The sequence below is a fragment of the Pristiophorus japonicus genome, unplaced genomic scaffold (genome assembly GCF_044704955.1).
Source record: "Pristiophorus japonicus isolate sPriJap1 unplaced genomic scaffold, sPriJap1.hap1 HAP1_SCAFFOLD_30, whole genome shotgun sequence".
Taxonomy (NCBI): Eukaryota; Metazoa; Chordata; class Chondrichthyes; family Pristiophoridae; genus Pristiophorus; species Pristiophorus japonicus.
Window position 1 is genome coordinate 12,339,463 of NW_027252779.1, and position 27,297 is coordinate 12,366,759.

General features: G+C 45.2%; 1 protein-coding gene and 1 non-coding gene across 2 annotated transcripts; both read left to right on the plus strand.

Annotated features, from left to right (window-relative positions):
* Window positions 1–2,518: 2,518 nt before the first annotated feature.
* trnas-cga (transfer RNA serine (anticodon CGA)) lies at window positions 2,519–2,601 on the plus strand. Its single transcript has one exon. It is a non-coding gene; the product is annotated as a tRNA-Ser (tRNA).
* Window positions 2,602–18,369: 15,768 nt separating this feature from the next.
* Window positions 18,370–18,756, plus strand: LOC139248893 (histone H2A-III-like). Its single transcript, XM_070872242.1, has one exon. It carries the CDS (start codon window positions 18,370–18,372, stop codon window positions 18,754–18,756), a length of 387 nt encoding a protein of 128 aa, XP_070728343.1.
* The last annotated feature ends 8,541 nt before the right edge of the window (window positions 18,757–27,297 follow it).

A 27,297-nucleotide genomic window follows, 5' to 3' on the forward strand; every position in this document is an offset into this window, starting at 1 on the left:
ACCTTTTTAAAGTCCAAATACACCACATCCATTGGTTCTCCCTTGTCCACTCTGCAAGTTACATATTCAGAAAATTCTGGAAGATTCGTCAAGCTTTATTTTCCCTTCATAAATCCATGCAGACTTGGACTGACCCTGTCACTGCTTTCCAAATGCGCTGCGATTTCATCTTTAATAATTGATTCCAACATTTTCCCCACGACTGATGTCAGGCTAACCAATCTATAATTACCCATTTTATCTCTCCCTCCGTTTTTAAACAGTGGTGTTACATGACCAACCCTCCAGTCCATGGGAACTGATCCAGAGTCGATAGACTGTTGGAAAATGATCACGAATGCATCCACTATTTCTCGGGACACTTCCTTTAGTACTCTGGAATGCAGACTATCAGGCCCCGGGGATTTATCGGCCTTCAATCCCATCAATTTCCCCAACACAATTTCCCATCTAACCAGCATATCCTTCATTCCTCCTTCGCACTAGACCCTCGGTCCCCTAGTACATCCAGAAGGTTATTTGTGTCTTCCATCGTGAAGACAGAACCAAAGTATTTGTTCAATTAGTCTGCCTTTTCTTTGTTCCCCATTATAAATTCACCTGAATCCGACTGCAAGGGACCGACGTTTGTCTTCACTCATCTTTTTCTCTTCACATATGTATAAAAACTTTTGCAGTCATTTTTTATGCTTCGGGCACGCTTCGTCTCGTACTCTTTTTTTCCCCTCTAAACGAAACCCTTAGTCCTCCTTGGCTGAATTCTAAATTTCTCCCAGTCCTCAGGTTTCCTGATTTTTCTGGCCAATTTATATAACTCTTCTTTGGATTAATACTATCCTTAATTTCCCTTGTTAGCCAAGGTTGAGCCATCTTCCCCGTTGTATTTTGACTCCAGACAGGGATGTACAATTGTTGAAGTTCATCCATGTGGTCTTTAAATGTTTGCCATTGCCGATCCACCGTCAATCTTTTCAGTATCATTTGCCAGTCTATTCTAGCCAATTCACGCCTCATACCATGAAATTACCTTTCCTAAAGTTCAGGTCCTTAGTTTCTGAATTAACTGTGTCACTCTCCATCTTCTAAAGAATTCTACCATGTTATGGTCACTCTTCACCAAGGAGCCTCGCACAACAAGATTGCCAATTAGTCCATTCTCATTACACATCGCCTAGTCTACGATGGCCGGCTCTCTCGGTATTTCCTCGACATATTGGTCTGGAAAACCATCCCTAATATACTCCAGGAAATCGTCCTCCACAGCATTGCTACCAGTTAGGTTAGCCCAATCAATATATAGATTAAAGTCGCCCATGGTAACTGCAGTACCTTTATTGCACACATCCCTTATTTCTTGTTTGATGCTGTCCCCAACCTCACTACTACTGTTTGGAGGTCTGTACACAATTCCCACTAGCGTTTGCTGCCATTTGGTATACTGCAGCTCCCCCCATACCGCTTCCAAACCATCCAAGCTAATGTCCCTACTTATCATTGCATTAATTTCCTCTTTAACCAACAATGCCACCCCGCCTCCTTTTCCTTTCTGTCTATCCTTCACAAGCATCTTATCTACCTGCTCTGCTACCGTCAAGGATTCTGTGCACATGCACTCCAAGGTCATTTGCACCTCTACACTTATCAGTGGCCGAACATTTTATGTTTATTCACTTTCCCTATAAGCTCTCCCCAAATGCTTTATCTAACACTTCTCCGGGTTGAATTCCATTAAACCCCTGACCAGTTCTTTGATATCTTCCTGCAATCTGCAGCTTTCTTCCTCATTATGAAGCATACCTGGTTGACCAATCTTTTAGTCACCTGCGCTAATTTGTATTTAGTGGCTCGGTGTCAAATTTGTATCGCATAATACTCTTGTGAAGCGCCTTGGACGTTTCGCTAATTTCAAGGTGCTAATTATGTATAAGTTGTTGTTTAGCATGTGTGTTACATAACATTATATCGAGATTGCATCACAGAAAGAGACAATTGCACCTAACTGGTGTTGCTAGAGTTAATGCTGCACAGAACCCTACTTCACTTGATCCTATCAGCATATTGTTCTATTGCTTTCTCAGTCATGTGCTGAGGTAATCCCTTTAAAATGAATCTGTGCTATTCGCCTCAACTACTGCTCGTGTAGCATCTTCCACATTCTAACCACTCATTGGTAAATAAGTTGCTCTTGAATTGTCTACTGAGTTTATCAGTGACCTCCCATTCTGAACTCCTGCACAATGGCAAACATTTTCTCCACATCAACTCGATCAAATACCTTCATAATGAGAAAATTTATCTCACTTGTTTATCGAGAAAGAAGCTCTCCAGACTTTTCAGTTTTTCGCGAAATGTAAATTATTTCAGTTCTGACCGAAATTTTTCCTTCTTTGCTGTAAGATTCTGTGATTCTACGATTTAATTTTCACATCGTCTGGGAGATACAATAGGGCAAGCATGCAGGCGGTCTCTCTGATAAATTGCACCAACGATTCGACTATTAAAGCAGCTCTTCTGTGTAGCTGCGATGGTCGAGTGGTTAAGGCGTTGGACTCGAACTCCAATAGGGGTTTCCTTGCGCAGGTTCGAACCCTGCTCGCAGCGATTCTGCAAATACTCTTTTTATTTATCGACTCACGGGGATCTCATTGGAATCTGATCACAATTCCCTCCACTGCCCTTCATTACACTGATTGACGCGAAGCTGTTGTTCGAACTGGAAACATTAATAGTTTATCGGTATTAATTGTTCGTTTGTTGGAAACTACCTCCAAAAATCAGTGAGCAACATACATAGAATGAAAAAGTGCCTTTTAATAAAGATCAGTGCATTGTTTTGGAGGAACTCACCTTAAGTTAATGAGTGCGAACGTGGTTTGGTTTTATAAAGATGAACAAGTTTTGCCAAAATGACCACGGCAGCGTTTGACGTTGCAATTTTCTGATAACATCAGTGTTTGCATCAAAGTAGATGCCTTATCCATTAAGCGACGTGGCCCCTGCAGTTTGCAGCAGACTAATGGACAGCAACATTCTAATGGGTCAAAGTGTAATAGAAAGGCAAGCATGGCATCTCGGTGCCGCAATGCAAGGAGTATTCGGAACCCAGGAGAGGGCTCTGAGCTAGTTCGAGTGGGTGAGAGCTCAGATCACAGGACCCCAAGAAATAATGCAAAAAGCAGGAGGCAACAGAGTAGACTAGCACTGGTGTAAGTGTAAACGACAAGGTGATAGGGAGGGACAATATGTATGAATATGAAGGGGCTGCAGGAGGGGTCAAAACTAAAAATAATGGTTTAAAAACTCGTATTAAAACACTCTACCTAACCGCAAGCAGCATTCGAATTACAGTAAATGAGTTGACGGCACAAATCATCATAATGGGTATGATTTGGTGGCCATTACAGAAAGGTTGCAGGTTGGCCAGGACAGGGAATTAAACATACAGCGGTATCTGACAATTCGGAAAGATAGACAAGAAGGGAAAGGAGGTGGGGTAGCTCTGTTAATAAAGGATGATATCAGGGCAGTTGTGAGAGACGATATTGGCTCCAATGAACAAAATGTTGAATCATTGTGGGTGGAGATTGGAGATAGTAAGGGGAGAAAGTCACTGGTGGGCGTAGTTTTTGGTCCGCAAATAATAGCTTCATGGTGGGGCGGGCAATAACCAATGGACTAATGGAGGCATGTGAAAAAGGAACGGCAGTAATCATGGGGGATTTTAACCTACATATCGATTGGTCAAATCAAATCGCACTGGGTAGCCTTGAGGAGGAATTCATAGAATGCATACGGGATTGTTTCTTAGAACAGTATGTTACAGAACATGCAAGGGAGCAAGCTAACGTAGATCTGGTCCTGTGTAATGAGATAGGAATAATAAACGATCTCTCAGTAAAAGATCCTCTCAGAATGAGTGATCACAGTATGATTGAATTTGTAATAAAGATTGAGGGTGAGGAAGTAGTGTCTCAAACGAGCGTACTCTGCTTAACCAAAGGTGACTATAGTGGGATGATGGCAGAGTTGGCTAAAGTAGACTGGAAACACAGACTAAACGGTGACACAATTGAAGAACAGTGGAGGACTTTTATGGAGCTCTTTCATAGTGCTCAACAAAAATATATTCCAATGAAAAAGAAGGGCGGTAAGAGAAGGGATAACCAGCCATGGATAACCAAGGAAATAAAGGAGAGTATCAAAATAAAAACCAATGCGTATAAGGTGGCCAACGTTATTGGGAAACTAGCAGATTTGGAACATTTTAAACGACAGCAAAGAATGACGAAGAAAGCAATAAAGAAAGGAAAGATTGATTACGAAGGTAAACTTGCACAAAACATAAAAATAGTTAGTAAAATCTTTTACGGATATATAAAACGGAAAAGAGTGACTAAAGTAAATGTTGGTCCCTTAGAAGATGAGAAGGGGGATTTAATAATGGGAAATGTGGAAATGGCTGAGACCTTAAACAATTATTTTGCTTCGGTCTTCACAGTGGAACACACAAAAACCATGCCAAAAATTGCTGGTCACGGGAATATCGGAAGGAAGGACCTTAAGATAATCACTATCACTAGGGGGGTAGTGCTGGATAGGTTAATAGGACTCAAGGTAGACAAGTCCCCTGGTCCTGATGAAATGCATCCCTGGGTATTAAAAGAGATGGCAGACGTTCGAGCAAATGCATTCGTTATAATCTACCAAAATTCTCTGGACTCTGGGGAGGTACCAGCGAATTAAAAAGCAGCAAATGTAACGCCTCTGCTTAAAAAAGGGGGCAGACAAAAGGCAGGTAACTATAGGCCGGTTAGTTTAACATCTGTAGTGGGGAAAATGCTTGAAGCTATCATTAAGGAAGAAATAGCGGGACATCTAGATAGGAATAGTACAATCAAGCAGACACAACATTGATTCAGGAAGGGGAAAGCATGTTTAAATAATTTACTGGAATTCTTTGAGGATATAACGAGCATGGTGGATAGAGGTGTACCGATGGATGTGGTGTATTTAGATTTCCAAAAAGGCTTTCGATAAGGTGCCACACAAAAGGTTACTGCAAAAGATAAAGGTACATGGAGTCATAGGAAATGGATTAGCATGGTTGGAGATTTGGCTGGCTAACAGAAAGCAGAGAGGCGGGAAAAATGGGTCATTTTCGGGTTGGAAATCGGTGGTTAGTGGTATGCCACAGGGATCGGTGCTGCGACCACAACTGTTTAAAATATATATAGATGACCTGGAAGAGGGGACAGAGTGTGGTGGAACAAAATTTGCAGATGACACAAAGATTAGTGGGAAAGCGGATTGTGTCGAGGACACAGAGAGGCTGCAACGAGATTTAGATAGGTTAAGCAAATGGGCTAAGGTTTGGCAGATGGAATACAATGTCGGAAAATGTGAGGTCATCCACCTTGGGGAAAAAAAACTTTAAAATTAAGGTTATTTGAATGGGGAGAAATTACAACATGCAGAGGGACCTGGGGGTCCTTGTGCATGAATCCCAAAATGTTAGTTTTCAGGTGCAGCAAGTAATCAGGAAGGCGAATGGAATGTTGGCATTCATTGCGAGAGGGATGGAGTATAAAACAGGGAGGTCCTGCTGCAACTGTACAGGGTATTGTTGAGGACGCACCTGGAGTACTGCCTGCAGTTTTGATCACCTTTCTTTCGGAAGTATATACTACCTTTGAAGGGGGTACAGAGACGATTCACTAGGCTGATTCCGGAGATGAGGGGGTTACCTTATTATGATAGATTGCGTAGACTGGGTCTTTACTCGTTGGAGTTCAGAAGGATGAGGGGTGATGTGAAAGCAACGTTTAAAATAATGAAAGGGATAGACAAGATAGAGGCAGAGAGTTTGTTTCCATGGTTGGGGAGACTAGAACTAGGTGGCACAGCCTCAAAATACGGGGGAGCCAATTTGAAACCGAGTTGAGAAGGAATTTCCTCTCAGAGAGTTGTGAATCTGTGGAATTCTCTGCCCAAGAAAGCAGTTGAGGCTAGCTCATTGAATGTATTCAAATCACAGATAGATACATTTTTAACCAATAAGGGAATTAAGGGTTACGGGGAGCGGGCGGGTTAGTGGAGCTGAGTCCACTGCCAGATCAGCCATGATCTTGTTGAGTGGCGGATCAGGCTCGAGGGTCTCGATGGCCGACTCCTGTTCCTAATTCTTATGTTCTTATAATGAGGGATTACGCAGTGGAATTGTATTTAGATCAGTTCCATACTTTGCACTACAAACCAATCAGCGGCAGTGAGCCTTTCAATGATTGAAATACGAGAAGTCACAAATCCCTGGAGGATATGGAATTGTTCATTTAATGCTGCAAACACCCCGCAGGGCCACCAGCTCTCGGCAGAACTAATGTTTTGCAGCATTGCTTCAAAGTATCACAGGTTTGGTGTGAGTTTCGTCCCTGAATGTTTAAGCTGCTCTAAAATATTGCAGCCCAACCGCACCACCAAAAATAAAATAAATGGCCCGTAATGGGTTCGAACTCGCCAATTTGGCGTTAGTAACACCAAGCGCTAACCGAGTGAGGCAACTTGTCTTCATGCTATGTACTTTCTTATGGCACTTTTACATTAAAATGATAGCATTCCTATAGCGACTTTCACCTCAGCACTTCCCAAAGCAGTTCAGAGCAAATTAATGACTTTTAAAATGTGATCAATTTGTCGTGTAGGAAAAGCAAAAATGTACAGCCTGGAAGGAGGCCATTTCAGCCAATCGTGCCCGAGGAGGCCGATCAAGAGTTTTCCAGCCTAATTCCCACTTCCCAGCTCTAAGTGCGTCCTTTGGGTTAAAGCAATTTAAGTGGGATCCAAGTATTTTTAAAATGTGTGAGGATTTCTGCCGCATTGAGGCTTTGAGTTCCCGACTACTATGACGCCCTGGGTAAAGACATTTATCCTCACAGCTCGTCTAACCCTCCCCCTAATTCATCATCATTGGCAGTCCCTCGGAATCGATGAAGACTTGCTTCCACTCTTCGCATGTGTTCTTAGATGGCTGTACAGTTCAATACGGGAACCACAGTCTCTGTCACAGGTCATCAGACTGTCGTTGAGGGAAAGGATGGGCAGGGAGCCTGGTTTGCCGCAGCTCCTTCCGCTGCCTGCACCTGATTTCTCCATGCTCTCGGCGACGATACTCGATGAGCTCAGCACACACCCCCATGCACTTCCTTCACTTCGGGCGATCTGTGGCCAAGGACTCCCCGGTCACAGTGGGGATGTCACACTTTATCAGGGAGGCTTTGAGGGTCTCTTTGTTACGTTTCCTCTGTCCGCCTTTGGCTCACTTGCCGTGGACGAGTTCCGAGAAGAGCGCTTGCTCTGGCAGTCTCGTGTGTGGCATATGGCCTGCCCAGCGGAGCTGACCAAGTGTGGTAAGTGGTGCAATGCTGGGGATGATGTCCTGGACCAGGACGCGAATGTTTGCGCATCTGTCCTGCCAGGGGATTTGCAGGATCTTGAGGAGACATCGCTGGTGGCATTTCTCCAGCGACATGAGGTGTTTTCTGTACATAGTCCACATCCCTGAGCCACACAGGAGGGCGGGTATTACTACAGCCTTGTAGACCACGAGCTTGGTGAAAGCTTTGAGGGACCCATCTTCAAACACTCTTTTCCTCAGGCGGCCGAAGGCTGCACTGGCACACTGGAGGCGGTGTTGGATCTCGTCATCAATGCCTGCTCTTGTTGATAGGAGGCGCCGGAGATAGGGGAATTGGTCCACCCCTAAAATTAGTTTAAATCGATTCCCCCTGGTTGTTGACCACTCTGCAAAGGGAAACAGGACCTTCCTACCAACTCTATCTAGGGCCCTCATAAAGTTATGCACCTCAATATAGTCTCCCCTCAGCCTCCTCTGGTCCAAAGAAAACAGACTCAGCATTTCCAATCCTTCCTCATCAACAAAATTCTCCAGTCCAGGCAACTTTTTTTGTAAATCTCCTCAGTACCCTTTCCAGCGCAATCACATCTTTTTTTTTTAAATGTGGTGACCAGAACTGCATACAGTACTCCAGTAGCGGCCTAACCAACCAATGTCCTTGCTGTCACCAGCAGAGTTACGGACCGAGAGCTGGTAAGTGGGATTAGGTTGGATAACCTTTTGTTGGCTGACGCAGATACGATGGTAAGTACTGCAGGGATTCCAATACGACCAAGTTGATCTCTTGGACTAATTTTGATCGCGTAGATGGAGAGGAATTTTAACAAATTTTTTTCCCATAATTAGCCTGTTTTTTTTTCTGCTTTTTTGCTTCTCCCATGCGTTCGCATGGCTCGGGTTATGGTGGTGTGTATAATGTTTCGGTGCAAGCGGTGTAGAAGTTGTGTGGGGCGGGCTTATTGGGTTGGGCGTTCTTTATCTTTCCGCCATTGTCATACTTCACAGGTTCATATATAGTCTTCAGGGTTGTTGATCAAAGGGCCTTGTGGCTCTTCGTCGGCTGGCATGTATACTATGGGCCGAAGTGGCCTCCTTCAGCGCTGTGGATTTCTAGATTTCTATTTACTTTCACAGCCCAAGACTATTCCTTCACAGAGCCAGACAGCTGTAACACATATTCAGACGGCTCTTTCACAGTCCCAGACTCTACCTTCACAGATTCACAATCTTCCGACACAGTCCCACAATCTACTTTCACAGATCCAGACTTTTCCTGCACCGACCCAGACAGTGGCTAAACAGACCCAGGCAGCTCCCGTACAGAGGAGTACTGATCCTACACCGAGTCAGACATTACTGCACAGATCCATGCACTCCTGTGCAGACAGGCAAATCGCATACACAGCATCAAAATGCTTGTGTACAGACTCAGACAGTTCCTTTCAGAGACCCCGCATCAGGAGCAAACATGTCCTCATCAGCCGCAGAAAATACCAACACATTTCCAGAGAGCTTCGACAGAGACACTGACATTCCTTCGTGAAAGTTGGCAGCTCCTGTGCAGAACCAGGCAGGTGCTACACTGAAGCAGGGATTAACAGCACAGGCACAAACTTTCCTACAGAAACCCATACAGCTCCTTTCAAAGACATAGGGATCTCCGAGACAGATTAATTCCCTCCTACATAGACATAGACAGCTCTACCCTGGCCAAGGCATCACCAACACAGATCCAAGAGCTCCTACACAGATATAAGCAGTTCTTACACGGGCGCAGACTGTTCCGAGAAAGGACCAGACTGGTCTTTCACCGAGCCACACAGCTCGCTTCGGAGATGCAGACACCTCATTTAAAGATCAAGACAGCACCGGTACTGAATCAAAAAACTCAATGCAGAACCAAACTGACCGAGGGAGATCAACCACAGAGAGACACACTCCAACACAGACGCAGACTCTCCGGCACAAACAGAAACAACTCTTGCACAGACCCAGTCAGCTCCAAACCTGACACATGGAGCTGCAATACAAACCCCGACGCTCCGACACAAAACCGGACAACACGTAAACAGACACAGTCAGCTCATACTCTGACACGGGCAGCTGCAATACAGACCCAGACGGCACCTAAAGAGACCCAGAAACTATTACACAGAAACAGAAAGCTCTTGCAGTGACCCAGACACTCCTACCTATACTCAGAGAGCTTATCATTGAATCCAATGCATAATCCTGCAGATAACAGAATTAAATAGGCTTACAGCGGACAGCATAGCGTATACTGCCATTCTGGCTATTCTGACCATGCTAGCGTTTATGTTCCAATCGAATATTCTGGAGTCTTTCTTGATTTAAATCTATCAGCATAGGCATCTATTCCTTTCTACCTCATATGCTTGTATAGCCTCTCCTTAAATGTATCTATACTAGTCGCTTGAACCACTCTTATGCTTTTCAGTTCCACATTCTCATTACTCTTTCCAGAAAGAAGTTGCTTCTGAATTCTCTATTTGATTTCTGGATTTCTAGATGACTATCTTATATTGGAGGACTCCAGTTATGCTCTTCCCCACATGTGAAAATATTCTCTCTGTAAACACTCTATCAAAATCTTTCATAATGTTATATAAATCTATTAGGTCACCCCTATAGATCAATCTTCAAGAGAAAAGAGACCCAGCTTGTTTATTATTTCCACTTATGAATAACCTCCCATTTCTGGTAGCATCCGTGTAATTCTTCTCTGCACCCTCCCAAGTGCCTCTATATCATCTTTATAATAGGATGACCAGAACTGCATGCAGTACTCTAAGTGTGGTCTAACCGAGGTTCAATACAGGTTTAGCATAACCTTCCTATTTTGCAATTCTATACCACTAGAAATAACCTCCACTGCTTAGTTACCTTTATCTTTCCTTGCTAAACTCTGTCACAATTTTTGTGATTTGTGTAATTGTACTCAGAGATCCTATTGTTCCTCTACCACACCTAGACTCGTTTGCGCCAAGTAATAAGTGACCTCAATATTCTTCCCACCAAAATGTAATACCTCACATGTATGTGTGTGGAACTTAATTGAAAATTATATGCCCATTCTGGTGTTTATTAATGTTGTCCTAAATTTGTTGAAGTCCTCCTCAGTATAAATTTCCGCCAATTTGGTATCATTGCCAAATTTGGAAATTCTGTTTTTAATTCCAAATTCTAAATCGTTAATATAAATTGTGAACAATAGTGGTTCCGGCATTGATCATTTTGGAACATCACTACCCATCTTCTGCCAATATGAATATCTGCCTTTTACCTCCAATCTTGATTTCAGTGTTGAAGATAGCTCGCTATGCATTCTGCTGCTTATACCCTGACGTTGCTTAGCAGCCTATTATTGGGTTTCATAGCGAGGGTCTTTTGAAAACCTAGATACATTACACTTATTGCATGATCAATGTCTACCCTCTCTATAACCTCTTCAAAAATTATGAGTTTGGTCCACAGGACTTTCCCTGTTGAAATCCATGCTGATTATTCATTTTTATACTTTTGGTTTCTAGATGTTCTTCTATTTTCTCCATTAGTAAGGGTTCCATTATTTTCCCTATATAATTGACAATCATACCCCTTGACCAACGAGCTGATTAGCTGAGACAAGCAGGGAGTACATCATTTAATTCCCGCCGAAAGCGATTCATCCATTCCCGCTTTCTATTGTGTAATACAGCGATATCAAGTTGTTGCACTGTCAGTCCAGGATAAGTCTTTATCTGTTTAAAAGGGTTGCGCTATCAGTGCTGCTTCATTCAGTGTGTGTTTAAAAAAATGCGACCTGCTAGCTGCCTTGGCTGGGTGGTTAAATCATTGGATTAGGAATGTAATCGAATTGCTTCTGAGTAAGTTCGAGCCCTGTTCACAAGGAATCAGTAGCTGTAGGCATTGGCACGTAATCCGCTCTGTTTGGAGGTCATTTGAGGTGCAAGGGTTTTGAATTATTTTGCAGCAAATTTTAGGCCTTCTGTTCCGTCAAGCTCAGCCAATCATCCACTCGTGCGAGTCCAGAGGATTGGGACATTTTTACAATCCAGCAAAGAAGGACTAAAAATATGATTAAAAGAGGGTAGATTATGAATGTTAACTTGAACGAAATATAAAAACAGATAGTACGAGTTTCTACAGGTATGTAAAAATGAAAAGTGTGGCTAAAGTAAATGTTCGTCTCCTGGAGGATGAGACTGGGGAATTAATAATCGAGAACAGGGAAATGGCAGAGACTTTGAACAAATATTTTGTTTCAGTTCTGACGGTAGAAGTCAGTAAAAACATCCAAATAGTGGATAATCCAAGGGCTATATGGTGGGAGGAACTAAATACTATCATTATCACTAATGAAGTAGTATGAGGTAAAATAATGGGACTAAAGGCAGACAAGACCCCTGGACCTGATGGCTTATATCCTATTCACGCATTGGTTGTATCCACAGGATATAAGCCATCAGGTCCAGGGGTCCTATGGAGGATTGCTTCCACTCCCAAAGTGAATTCTTTGATGGCTGAGCAGTCCGATACGAGAGGTACAGACCCTTTCACAGGTGGGACAGACTTTCGTCAGGGGAAGGGGTCGGTAGGGCTGGTTTGCCGCACGCTCCTTCTGCTGCGTGCGCCTGGGCTCTTCATGCTCCTTGCATCGAGCCTCAAAGAGCTCAACGCCCTCCCGGATGGATTTTCTCCACCTCGGGCGATCTGCGGCCAGCGTCTCACAGGTGTCAGTGGTGATGTCGCATTTACCAGCGAGGCTTTGAGGGTGTCCTTATAACGTTTACGCTGTCCTCCTTTGGCTCGTTTACCATGAAGGAGCTCCGCATAAAGCATTGCTCAGTGAGTCTCACATCTGGCGTGCTAACTATGTGGCCTGCCCAGCGAAGCTGCTCCAGTGTTGTTAGTGCTTCAATACTGGGATGTTATCCTGGTTGATGACACTGATGTTCATGAACCTGTCCTCCCAGGAGATTTGCAGGATCTTGCGGAGACATCGTTGGTGATATATCTCCAGCGACCTGAGGTGCCTTCTGCACATCGTCCATGCCTCAGACCCATACAGGAGGGCAGGTATTATTACAGCCCTGTAGACCATGAGTTTGGTGGTAGATTTGAGGGCCTGGTCTTCAAACAGTCTTTTTCGCAGGCGGCCGAAGGCTGCACTGGATCACTTGTGGCAATGCAGAATCTCCACATCAATGTCTGCCTTTGTTGATAAGAGGCACCCCCTCATTTCCAAAGGAAATTCTTCCAGTCACACAGCCTTCGTTCAATCAAAAAATATCGAGATTATGAATCAATTATTTATTTATTTAAAACAAATCAAATTCAATTTTTTTTAATTAAAAATTAAATGTATTCATTTTCTTAAGTTGTTTAATACATATATATATTTGTAAATTGGCTGTCAGTCTGGGCTGGTTTTAGGTCCCTCCCTCCTTCCTGCCTGTCTATCACCTGTGACTTCAATAACCGTCTCTGTCCCGCGTGGTCCTGAGCTCCACAGCGCAATTGCCTTCAGGGATGATAGAGATCTGACTTTATTCTTTTAAAAGGGAACTGCGGTCAGTCAAGGGTCATTCTGCATCTGGGTAAAAGGGATGTCCTTGCAGTCTCCGATCATTCTGTATCTGTTTCAAAGGGCTGGTTGTCAGTTCCGGTTCATAATCTTTCCCTTTAAAACGGATTTACTCATAAACCCGGGTCATCCTGTATAGTTTGAGAACGAGTCTGATTTCAGCTGCAATGACCGAATTGTTAAACTGTTGTGTTCCAATTTACATTGGGGTTGCCTGCGCCTGTGCGCACCCAGATCGCAGTACATCAGTTCATTTACTCGAAATATGCTCATCTTTTCCTAAATCCACTCCTTGATTTTGCTCGCAATATACACAACAACACATTGTATGATGGTGGCAGCCGCCGCGTGGTCTAATGGATACGACGTCTGACTTCGATTATAACCACGCACTTACCAAAACATTGCAGATTCGTATCTTGCCGCGGTCAATTAACTCGCTGCGTGAAATTTTATATTCTTTGTTGTGATTCTGCCAAGAAACCAACCATCTCTTCCAGTCACTCACCTGAAGTAATGGAAGGCTGTTTGCTTTAATAATCTAATGGCATGTTTTCATCATTGTCGATCTGCATGCACGGGCATTGCAAGCTATGAAGTGGACTTTCTTGCACATTATTTCTGTTTGGATACAAAAAGCAGGAGATTGAATGGCTGACGATGTGTTATTGCAGAGACGAAGTGGCCGAGAGGTTAAGGCGATGGACTGTTAATTTATTGTGCTCTACACGCTAGGGTTCGAATCCCATTCTCGTCGTCGTTGGCTTACAGCTTGACCACGTTTTAACATTCACATTTCACCTCATCGCCAAATTCCACTTTTACTTCCAGGGATGCTGTACTTTCCTCATGTCATGTCTCAAATTAATAATATATTCGTCAAAAGGAGAACAGTTGCAGGACAATGGCGAGCGGCACTAATTAGATAGGTATCTGAGGGACAGCACAAGCACGATGGGCCTAATATCTTTTCTCACTACCGTCAGAATCTGAAAGCTGCACTTTTTACTGTCGGTGGCTCTTTGGTCCAGGGGCATGATTCTTGCTTAGAGATAATCACATTTGATATGTGAGAGGTTCGCAGACGAGCACAGCCATTTTTTACTCAAAGTTCCATTTCTCACAGCCGGTCGGCATGTGAGAAAACAGACACATTTCGCATTTAAACGTGTGATTTTGCGCCGATGTTCCCACAGCGTCCAAATCCCAGACAAAGATTTAATTCCCTTCCCACTGAATACTGCGGAGAGATTTGGTCACCTTGGTAACGGAATGGTTATTCTGTCATCACTTTCTAAACAATAGCACACAAGACAATGGGTCATCAATAAATGGAAACTGAATTAAACACTCTGCAATTACATTGTAAATAATAGGAAATAAAATGCTGGATAATAACTGGTGCAGAAAGTAGCTTATCTCTCGCAAAGATTAAGAATGATGTGTTTTGTGTACACACACATACGCACATAGCACCGACTCTGTGTGCAGTCTTTTCAGTTGTTCTACTTAATCTGATGCAATTTATTTCTTAGGACTTTAGGAACTTGCGGGAACCAATTCGGCGATGTTTGCTGTGTCAGTATCTCAAGAGGTTGCGCGTTGTTGCTCATCCAACTGCCTGGGGGAATGGGGCAGCTATTTAAAGGGACAGGGACTCTCTTTTCTCTGCCGATTTATACTTAAAGGAACAGTCCAGTTTATCTCAGTGTGTCGGCGGACTTCACTAACCAAGCTCCCATTAACATTCGCTCCCTTCTGTATTGTCCTGTGATTGTAAAGCTGTCTATTCGATTGACTTGAGCCTTTCTAAAATGGCACATTGTTTTTATAATCCATTTGACTTGCTTGTTTAATTTGGAAAAATGTCATAATTTTGCAGTGTGATGAAGGTTTTATTTAAAGGTGGAGTAAAATGTGTTCCAAAATATTCTTTCCAACCCTCCGTCAACCCCCCACATTTTAGAACAGTCTGCAATACTGACTGGGAAGTTCACAAGTTCGGTCCTTGGTCTGGGCTGTTAGTTGATCTCAGCCAAGGCAGCAGTTCAGGGGTTATAATTGTCCTCAGTACCACTGGGGTAAATATGAGTAAAAATTAGCCACTGCCCTTGATCTTGATACTGGTCCAGTGACATCAATTGGGAGGTTTGTGGATGTCATTTGGTGGTAGGATTGGATTCGGCTTTGATGCAGACCACAGTGGAAATCCTGCTGCCACTCACTGAGTCGACCGATGGTGAAGCACCAGAGGTTAACAAATTTCTGTGGAATTGCACCCAGCCAGATTCAGCACTTCCTGGAGAAAGTAACTCGCAGTTGATTTTAGACAGTAAGGATGGAGGGAGAGTGACTAGAATAAGGCTTTTACTTCTTTGGAGGGACAGGAGGGGACAGAATGTCCTACAGAATCTAGATTTGTCTATTCTGAATTATATCCTGTACTTAAAGGAACAACTTTTGTAACCTACATTTGCAGGGTATTAGAATGGGAGAATCTGCAGCATGGTAACTCAAACCAAACATCACGTCAAGATTTGAGAGATTCACCAGATTCATTAGGATCACGTTATCATCAGCCTTTGGAAAAACACCAATCACAGCGGTGAGAAACAGTAGACATGTTCTGTGCGTGGATAGAACTTCAATCATTCGTCAACCTCTGAGACTCATGTGCCCAGCTGACTAAACACTGTAAATGTGGGGAATGTGGAAATGGATGCAGATATGCTTTCGGTGGAAACACATCAGGGAGAGGCCATTTACCAGCTGAGTGTGGAAAAAGATTCAGTCTCTCATCTCACCAACTGACATTCGAGGACTTAGATAACAGACTTTCTCCTGTGAATATCGAGCTGTGTTATTGGGCCATGATGTTTTTACTTGTCCATCTAGTTGATTGTAACCCTTTGCCAATTAGTTGATGTGATCGGTTTATTTGTAGATATTTAAAAAAATACATTTACTGAGTGGATTCAAATTTAAATTGAAACCAGCTTTGCAGGTGTGATACTCTATTCACACATTGAATGTGAGAGAGATGCTGTGGACACACGAAAATTCCAGTATCTGTAAGTAATTAACAGACTGGATTTTGTGTTTAGTGACCCTGGCCGTGTTAGCTACCCCTACCCTGGACATCAAGGCACTCTGGACGGTATGGGGAACTGTGACTTGTCCTGAGAGTAACCAAAGGTCTGAGAACTGATACAATCTAGAGTTCGAACGGAGTAAAGGCGCAAAATGAAGCAGTCGATAACAAGACATCAATTTGTCTCCTCTTATCATGGAGACATCAAGTATCGACACACTGTGTTATTTGAAATATCAAAATAATAAACTCCAGCCCAGTTTTATGGCTGGTTAACATCAGCAGAAACAAATCCCAACTCACAGAATGAACACGATTCAGTCAGGATGTGATTAGCAGCAGTAATAACAGTAGAACCCAACCCCTGCAGTCACTTGCGAACTCGCAATTCAAATGACTGAGTAAATCCCTTCCCACACTTCCCCAGTTTGAATTCGCTGGAGTTTCAGCAGATCAGATGACTGAGTGAAACCTTGGCCATACAGAGAGCAGGTGAAAGGTCTCTCCCCAGTGTGACTGTGATGAAGGATTTCTTGATCAGACGGGGAACTGAATCCCTTCCCACAGTCTCCACATTTCCATGATTTCTCCATGGAGCAGGTGTCCTTGTGTCTCTCCAGGTTGGACGATCAGTTGAAGTTTCGTCCACACACAGATCACGTGTAGCTTCTCTCCGCTGTGAATGGTGCGATGTTTTTCAGGCTGTATAACTGGTTGAAGCTCTTTCCACAGTCAGTGCACTGGAACATTCTCACGCGGAAAGGGTATGTGTGTCTCGGTGCTTTTACAGTCACACTGATGTTTGAAATATTTTTCCACAGACAGAACTGAAAAATGTTTCTCCTTCCACATTCAAAGGAAGATGGTATTCATAATTTCCAGTTTACATTGTTGGGTAAGTACGCAAAGTGAGAATAAAATAAATGAGCGGCTGATTTTCTCTGCTGATCACTGGGCCTTTTGTGCTGCACCAATCGGGTGAACCCGGGCTGGCCCAATTGGATATGCCTGGGTGACTCAATAGGGTGAGCCCGGTCTGGCCCAATAGTGTGAGCCCGGGCTGACCCAAGGAGATGAGACTGTGTTGGCCCATTAGGGTGAACCTGGGCTGGCCCAACAGGGTTAGTATGGGCTGATCTGACCCAATAGGGTGAGGCGTGCTGGCCCAGGGTCACCAGACAACTATCAGAACAACAAGGCTCCCTATCAGGGGCCACTGAGCTGGACATAAACATGTGACCAATCAAACTGACAGACATCCTGAAGCACCGCCCACCCTTTGTCCCTGCACACACGCACAACCTCTCTGAAAGAGCTGCACAAACCCATCTCCCTTTAGACTCAATTTACTGTAATTATTTCCTGAACAAGTGTGTGGGGACCTTTGCAGTTCCAGCTGTAGATTTAGTTTTAAATTCTCAGATAACTGATTTTACTGTCCGGTTCTTTCTTTTCCCGCCCTAAACTACAAACACGGTCCCTGGTCGTCCTTTCCCTTTGTTCTCAGACCTGTTTATTAACAGCGCCTGCCGAAGAATTAGAAACTTGTTTTAGGATGAGACTCAGACTTTAGCCACCTCGTTCTCTCTCACGCCCTTTTCAATTTAAAAGAAAATTCGACTTAGGAGTCAAACCGTTCATTAACCTTCGAGTCCGAGTGTAACAACCCAGAATGGGAGTTCTTACAGAGACCAGAAGCGGGGCAGTTTGAACACTCTGTCCCTCTTCCCTTTTCACAGAAGGCCTCCCAGTTCTGGTCTCACTGCTGCCTGTGCGGGGGATCGATCGATAATCTATGAAATCTAACTTTTACAAAGATTGAGCTGGAATGTGTCCCGTTACAGAATAAGTGGGGAGTGATTCCCTCCCATTACATATAGTTTGAAACTGAACCCGAATTTAAACCTGATTGTAACAGCCTGGAATTTGCAAGTGAAATGTGGATTAAGACAAAGGGAAACAAAAAGTATTAGGAAATATTTGGCTAATGGGGAAGTTACTAACATAATCCGCAATTTTAACAATTATTGGCGGGATTTTTGAATTTCTAAATCCTTCGAAGACTGACTGTTCAGAACAGTCATTTCAGCCCAGGTTTCTTTGGTGGGCTAAACAGGCTGCGATTGGTCATCCGAAAGGACCAATGAAATTCACCACAGAGCGACCAATCACTAGTTCGCTCGCTGCATTCCTCCAGAATGTATAAGGCAGATGTGGGAGGAGTTTCTCATTCTTTCCATGAACGTGTAGATTGTGGAAATGTCTCGAAGATGGAAAACCGGCGGTAAAGCTCGGGCCTGGGCAAAGTCTCGCTCCTCCCGGGTAGGACTGCAGTTCCCTGTGGGCCGTGATCACAGGCTCCTGCGGAAGGGGAACTACGCTGAGTGTGTAGGTGCCGGAGCCCCTGTCTACATGGCTGCTGTGCTTAAGTATCTGACCGCTGAAATCCTGGAGCAGGCCGGCAACCCGGTCCGCGACAACAAGAAGATCCGCACCATCCCCAGACACCTGCAGGTGGCCATCCGCAACGACCAGGAGCTCAACAAGCTGTTGGGAAAGGTGACCATCGCTCAGGGCGGGATGCTGCCTGATATACAGGCTGTGCTGCTGCCCAAGAAAACCACCAGTGTGTCCAAGAGCAAGTAAAGCGGACAGGATTTAATCTAATAAACCAAAGGCTCTTTTCCGAGGCACCCACAGTATCAATGTAAGGGCAGGTTAATGCTCTATCGATCACAATTGTCCCAGATCTAAATTAACATTGAATCTCTGCAATTAAGCGGTTAGTTTCCTGATCAGAAATGACCCTCAGACATTGTTGCTTATAAACTAGTCACCACCGACAGAGAGTGCAACAGGTTTGCTGTTATAAAATCATGCTGTAAGGTACCATAAATCATTTCTGGCGTGCGAGGCGGCAAACTTACCCCGATTGCGATGGCCGGTAGGTCTGCGACTGAAAAAGGTGAAGTGTATCTTCCTAGCTCCAGAAGTAGAATTCCTGGGGATGAGGGTAGCAGCAGTCGGGATCTGACCGACTGTGTCCAAAACGGAAGCGATCCAGAGAGCATCCAGACGCCGTAACACGACGGAGTTGCATTCATTCCTGGGGCTCCTGAATTATTTTGGTCACTTTCTTCCCAAATTGAGCAGGCTGTTAGAGTCGCGACACGTGCTCCTGCACAAAGGTCATGAATGGGTCTGGGGGGGGGGACAGTCAGGAAAGGGCTTCTAATTGAGCACAAAATGTGTTATGCTCCAACAATATGTTAATGCTATATGACCCATGTAAGAAACTTGATTTAACATGCGATGCGTCGTTCTATGGGGTCAGGTATGTGTTGCAGCATGTGAATGCCAATGGTCAGTTACAGCCGGTAGCTTATGCCTCCAGAAGTCTTTCCCAGGCAGAACGGGGCTACGGGATGGTAGAAAAGTAAGCGCTTGAATGGATATATGGTGTAAAAGAAATGACCCAGTAACTGTTTGGCAGGAAGTTTGAGCTGGAGACAGATCACAAACCCCGAACGTCCCTTTTGGCTGACAACAAGGCCATACATGCAAATGCATTGGCCCCCATACAGACGGGCCACTCACGTTAGCCGCCGATGACTATACAATTCAGCACAGACCGGGCACTGAAAACTGCACCGATGCACTTAGCAGGCTCCCACTAGTCACCACCGAGGGGCGAACTGAGCATGCTGCTGAGATGGTCATGGCTGTTGAAGTTTTCGAAAGCGAAGGCTCACTTGTGACAGCCTGTCAGATCAAAATCTGGACAAATAGAGACCCACTACTGTCTTTAGTCAAGAAATGTGTCCTAAATGGGGACTGGGCAGCAACGTACGGGGCATTCCCTGAGGAATTCAAACCATTTCACAGACGCAAGGATGAACTCTCGATTCAGGCCGTTTCCCTACTGTGGGGAAACCGTGTTATCATGCCCCAGATGGGGAGAGAGATGTTCAAAAGAGAACTCCACAATGAACACCTGGGCATGTCATGATGAAGGCAATTGCCAGGTCACACGTTTGTTGGCCAGGGATAGATGCAGACCTGGAATTTTGAGTTCACAGATGCAACACGTGTTCGCAACTGGGCAATGCGCCCAGAGAAGTCCCCCCTTAGCCCCTGGTCCTGGCCCGCCAAACCATGGTCATGTATCCATGTGGACTACGCAAGTCCTTTCATGAGAAAAAATGTTTTTGGTTGCAATAGACGCCTAGTTCAAATGGATCGAGTGTGACATTCTCAATTCAAGCACATCCTCCGCCAAGGTAGAAAGTCAACGTGCAATGTTCGCTGCCCATGGTCGACCGGACGCCTTGGTCAGCGACAATGGCCTGTGCTTTACAAGCATTGAATTCCAGGACTTCATGGCAGGAAATGGTATCAACCATGTCAGAACGGCCTCAAATGGTCAGGTGGATGGAGCAGTGCAGATAATCACACAGGGGATGCTCAGAATCCAAGGGGGTTCCCTACAAAGCCGCTAATCATGCCTCCTGTTGGCCAATAGATCCCGACCACACTCGCTCACAGGGGTTCCACCCGCAGAGCTGCTAATGAAAAGGACACTTTAAACCAGGTTATCCATTATACACCCCACCATGAAAGAAATTGTTGAGAGCAGGCGCCAGTCACAATGTGACTACCATGACGGGAATGCGAGGCCGCGATGTATTGACTCTGTCTTTGTCTTCAATTACGCTGCAGGGCTTAAATAACTTGCAGGCTCTCTGATTTCCCAAAGAGGGAAATAGGATTCTGATAGTTAAACTTACCAATGGACAAATCTGCCGCAAACACGTGGATTAAACAAAAAGGGAATTCAGCAACCCCATAGAAGAATCAGAGGAAGAACACGATATAGAGTTCACTCCTCCACAGGAGAGCGAACATCGGAACCAAGCGGAGGAGAGCCCAGTGACTGTGGGCAGTCCAGACGGGCCTGAGGCACGGCAAACAGCAGACACTCAGGCCAACGCCCAACAACTGGATCCCCAACTAAAGCGCTGTACAAAGCAGCGTAAACCACCAGAGAGACTTAACCAATGATCCCAATAAGACTTTGGGGAGAGGTGATGCCATGTATTCAACTGTCATTGTAACCCATGTATAAACTGACCTAAGTTGGACACCGTGAGAACATTGACCATAAGGGGGTGCATTTGTGGGAGACACTCCTAACCTGGACTTTCAGGTGTAAAAGGGGAAGCTAAACCCATTATCATCACTTCAGTGCTGGCTAATAAATGTTACTGGCCACAGAGTGACCTTCTCTCAAGTATGGGCCACCTGTGCAATTATACTGTATAGTAAGGACATATTAGACAGAGTGTTCAAACTGCCCTGGTTATGGTCTATATAAGAACTCCCATTCTGGATTGTTATACTGCGGGGAGTGTCGGGTTAATAAACGAACTGACGCAAATGGAATTGAAAAATAAATTTGATAAGTACTTGCGAGAGAGAATGTGTGACTGAAATCTGAGTCTCAGCCCCTAAACATGCTTTTAATTCGGCAGGCGGTGTATATGAACAGGTCTGAGAGTAAAAAGCTGCTTACCTGAGAATTCAAAACTAAATCTACAGCTGGAACTCCAAAGGTTCTCACACAATTGTTCAGGAAATAATTAGTGATTTAAGTTTAAAGGGAGATGCGTTTGTGCAGCTCTTTCAGAGAAATTGTGGGTGGCTCTTAAAAGAGCAGTTGTGTTTGGGTTTGATCTCTAAGGACAGCGCGCAGTTTTACTTGGAGCTGGTGGACTTGGTCACCGCCTTTGTCTCTTCCGACACGGCGTGCTTGGCCAGCTCCCCGGGCAGCAGCAGGCGCACGGCGGTCTGGATCTCCCGGGAGCTGATGGTGCGGCGCTTGTTGTAATGGGCCAGGCGGGAAGCCTCACCCGCGATGCGCTCCAAAATATCGTTCACAACCGAGTTCATAATGTCAATGGCCTTGGAGGAGATGCCAGTGTCGGGGTGAACTTTGTAGATGTTGATGGAGTAACTCTCCTTCCTCCCCCTTCTGCGCTCCTTGCAGCCCTTCGGTGATGTTTTCTTGATTACTTTCTTGGTGGTAACTGTTTCCCGGGCGGGGAGCGGGCTCAGCGGCCGCCATCTTGGTCAGGGCGGGTCTCACGGCGCTTGTGTATTCCTTTGTGCTGGGACAACGTGTGGGCGGGGCTTCAGGGTGTATGCCAGTTTGATTTGTCACATGTTTGTGCCCAGGTCAGTGACCCCAGAAAGAGAGCCTTGCTGTGCTGATTTTTGTCTGGTGACCCTGGGCCTGGGCTCATCCTATTGGTCCAACCCTGGCTCACCCTATTGGGCCATCCAAAGCTCACTCTATTCATCATCAGCATAGGCAGTCGCTCGAAATCGAGGAGGTCTTGATCCAACTCTAAAAGTGAGTTCTCAGGTGACTGAACAGTCCAATACGGGAATTACAGTCTCTGTCCCAGTTGGGATGGACGGTGGTTGAAGGAAAGGGTGTGTGGGACTGGTTTGCTGCACGCTCCTCCCCCTGCCTGTGCTATATTTCTGCATGCTCTCGGCGATGAGACTGGAGGTGCTCAATGCCCTCCCGGATGCACTTCCTCCACTTCGGGTAGTCTTCGGCCAGGAACTCCCAGGTGCCGATGGGGATGTTGCTCTTCATCAGACGGCTTTGAGGGTGTTCTTGAAACACTTCCTCTGCCCACCTTAGGAACGCATGCTATGTAGGAGTTCCGACGAGAGCATTTGCTTTGGGATTCTACTGTCAGGCTTGTGAACAATGCGGCCCGCCCAGCGGAACTGGTCGAGTGTGGTCAGTGCTTCAATACTGGGGATATTGGCCTGGTCAAGGACGCTAACGTTGGTGCATCTGTCCTCCCAGGGGATTTGCAGGATCTTGTGAAGACATCGTTGATGGTATTTCTCCAGCAATTTGAGTTGAAAGCTTTCAGCAAGCACATGGTCTTCAGGACTGTGAAATACACCCCCTCTGTATGGCTCAAAGATGTGGACGCTATACAGAAGACATCGCACCCTATTGGTCCAGCACTGATACACCCTATTGGGAAACCCCGGCCTCACCCTCTCAGGCCAGCCCAGGCTCACCCCATTGAGCCAGCACAGGCTCACCCTATTGGGCTAACCCGGCCTCACCCTATCGAGCCAATCCAGGCTCGCACTATCGGGCCAGCACAGATTCACACTATTGGGCGAGCACAATCTCACAATATTGGGCCAGCACAGGCTCATCCCATTGGGCTATCACAGTCTCACCCTATCGGTCCAGCACAGGTTCACACTATCGGCCAGCACAGGCTCACCTTATTGGGCTAACCCGGCCGCAACCTATCGAGCCAATCAAGGCTCGCACTATCGGGCCAGCACAGGCTCACACTTTTGGGCCAGCACAGTCTAACTCTATTGGACCAGCACAGTCTCACACTATCGGGCCAGCACAGTCTCACACTAACGGTCCAGCACAGTCTCACTCTATCGGGCCAGCACAGTCTCACCCTATTGGCCCAGCCCAGGCTCACCCTATCGGGCCGGCACAGTCTCACCCGATCGGCCCAGCACAGTTTTACACTATCGGGCAGCACAGTCTCACCCGATCGGCCCAGCACAGTTTTACACTATCGGGCCAGCACAGGCTCACACTATCGGGCAGCACAGGCTCATCCTATTGGGCCAAGCCAGGCTCAGCCTATCGGGCAACACAGTCTCACCCTATTGGGCCAGCACAAAAGACCCAGTGGCCAGCAGAGAAAATCAGCATCTCATTGATTTTATTCTCACTTTGCACACAGCTGGTGCAGGTCTGAACCCAACCATGTAAGGTGGAAATGATCAACATCCTCGGCATTTGAATGTTGCAGCAGGAATGTTTGTCTGTTCTCTCTGTGGGACAATATTTCAAACATCTGGGAAAGCACCACAACACACAAACATCTGCGTAAGATTGTTCCAGTGCACTAGAAAGAGCTTCAACCAGTTACACAGCCTGAAAAAACTTCGCACCATTCACAGCGGAGAGAAGCTGCACGTTTCGTGTGTGTGGACGAATCTTCAACTGATCGTCCAAACTAGAGAGACACAAGGACACCCACACCATGAAGAAACCGTGGGAATGTGGAGACTGTGGGGAGGGATTCACCTCCCCGTGTGATCTACAAATTCATTGTCACAGTCACACCGGGAAGAGGCCGTTCACCTGCTCCGTGTGTGGGGAGGGTTTCACTCCATCATCTGCTGAAACACCAGCGATTTCACACTGGGGAAGTGTGGGAAGAGATTCATTCAGTTATCTGAATTGCGAGTTCACAAATAACTGCAGGGGTTTGGTTTTACTGTTATTACTGCTGTTAATCACAGTATGACTGAATCATGTTTGTTCTCTCAGTTGGGATTTGTTTCTGCTGATGTTAGTCATTCTGAAAACTGGGCTGGAGTTTAATATTTTGATATTTAAAATTACACAACGTGTCAATATTTGATATCTCTGTGATAAGAGGCGACTATTGATGTCGTGTTACCGACTGCTCCATTTTGAGCCTTTTCTCCTTTCTAACTCTCGATAGTTTCCATTCTCATGCCTTTGGTTACTCTCAGGGACAAATCCCAGTTCCACACAGCTTCCAGAGTGCCTCTCTTTGCCTTGGTGACAAGTTAGGGATAGCTAACTCGCCCGGGGTCACTGAACACAAACCCAGTCTGTTAATCACTTTCAGTTACAGGACTTAGCATGTGCCTACAGCAGTTGTTGATATAAGCGACTGCATCTCTTTCCAAACGCAGCTGGTAAACGGCCTCTCCCTGATGTGTTTTCACCCGATGCGCATCTCCATCTATTCCCACTGTCCCCATATTTACAGTGTTGAGTCAGCTGGGCACACGAGTCTCACAGGCTAGACGATTGGTTGAAGGTGCATCCACACACAGAACATATGGCCTGTTTCTCCCCGCTGTGATTGGTGTTTTTCCAAAGGCTGATGATAAGGTGATCCTGATGAATCCGATGATTCCCTCAAATCTTGACGTGATGGTTGATTTGAGATTCCAAGCTGCAGATCCTCCCCTTCTCATACCCTGCGAATGGAGGTTACAAAAGTTGTTACTTTAAGTACAGGATAGAAATTTCCACTGTGATAGGCATCAGAGCCGAGTTCAATCCTTCCCTCAAGTGACATCCAAACATGTCCCTGTTGATGTCACTGGATCGGTATCAAAAGCAAGGGCACTGGATAATTTTTACATATATTTAGCCCAGTGGTAGTGAGGACAATTAGAACCCCTGAACTGCTGCTTTGACTGAGAACAACTTACAGCCCAGATCAAGGACCCAACTTGGGACCTTCCTAGTCATTATTGCAGAGTCTTCTAAAATTTGTGGGGTTGGGGGAGGGTTAGAAAGAATATTTTCAAACAAACTTATATCCACCTTTAAACAAAACCTTCGTCGCAATGCACAATTCTGAAATCCTTTCAAATATAAAAGCAAATCAAATGGATCATCAAAAACAACTGAAACATTATAGAAAGGCTCAAGTCACTGAAAATAAATAGCTTTACAATCACTTCACAGTACAGAAGGGAGCGACTGTTAATGGGAACTCGGCTTGTCAAGTCCTCCGACATTGCGAGATAAACTGGACTGTTCTTTTAAGTATAATTAGGTAGATTATATGGAGTCCCTGTCCCTTTAAATATCTGCTCCATTCCTCCAGGCAGCAGGAGGAGCAATAGCGTGCGGTATCTTTATATCCTGACGCAGCAAGACCTAATAAAACATATTGGATCAGCTTAAGCACAACAAATGAAAAGTGTGCACACAAAGTCTTTGCTACATATATATGTGTATGTGTGTTTGTGTGTAAACTAAACACATCACTCGTATTGTTTGCTCGTGAATTCCACAGAGATAAGCTATTATCTTCGCCAGTTATTTTTCAGCATTTATTTCCTATTATTGATGATGTAATTGCTGAGTGTTTAAACCCTTTACCATTTAATGATGACCCATTGTCCTGTATGCCCTTGTTTAGAAAGTGATGTCACAATGACGATTCCGTTACCAAGGTGACCGTCTGTCCGCATTATTCAGTGGTAAGGGGATTAAATCTCACCGAGGGTAATGAGCAGCCACCCACCAGTCTCTGCACTTTATTGTCCAGTGATCACCTTACCATTATATAGAAGATCCTAGATTTACCTCCAGTGTGGATGACTTTTGTAAGTGATGTGGAAAATGAAATTGTCGGGTGAAAAGAGGAGTTGGGGGAGGGATATGGAGAGAAGGGTGAAAGAGGAGATAGGCTGAGGATTTGACAGAAATGTGGTGATAGAGGAGTTGGGGTGAGGGGTTTGGAGAGTAGGGGCGAAAGAGTAGTTGGGGAGGGGTAGTTGGAGAGTAGAGGTGAAGGAGGGGTATGAGTGAGGGGTATTTACTACCCAGTAATTGCCTTTGTCGAACTATGATGGGTTTATTTTTCCTTTAAATTATTTTGTATTGTGTGTTCCACTGAAGTTAGACATGGGGCTGTAGTTCCTTGCAGGCACTGGGCTGTTTCTGGTGAATTAATGTGGGTAGTGTTAATTGGGATAGATTTTAGTGGGATCATTCTGTGCTGAATGCGTTGCTGGTCTGCGGGGTTGTCCACAGTCCCAATGATGAGGTGCTGTTGACAACAAATCCAGGATTCCCTTACATTGTGACACCAAATCCAGGGACCACTTACATTGTGACACCAAATCCAGGGACCACTTACATTGTGACACCAAATCTGATATGTCCTTACTATACCGTATAAATGCACACGAGGCCCATACTTGAGAGAAGGTCACTCTGTGACCAGTTACCTTTATTACCAATACCACAAGTGATGAAGGTGGGTGGAGCTTCCCCTTTTATACTTGAAGTCCAGGTTAGGAGTCTCTCCCACAAGTTCACCCCATTGTGGTCAATGTTCTCAAGGTGTACAACTTCGGTCAGCTTATACATGTGTTACAATGATAGTTGAATACATGACATCACCTCCCCGCAAAGTCTTATTGAGATCACAGGTTAAGTATCTCTGGTGGTTTACACTCCCTAGTAGAGCGCCAGAGTTGGGGTTCCGGTTGTTGGGCGCTGGCCTGAGTTTCTGCCGTTTGCGCTACCTCAGGCCTGTCTGGACTGCCCACAGTGAC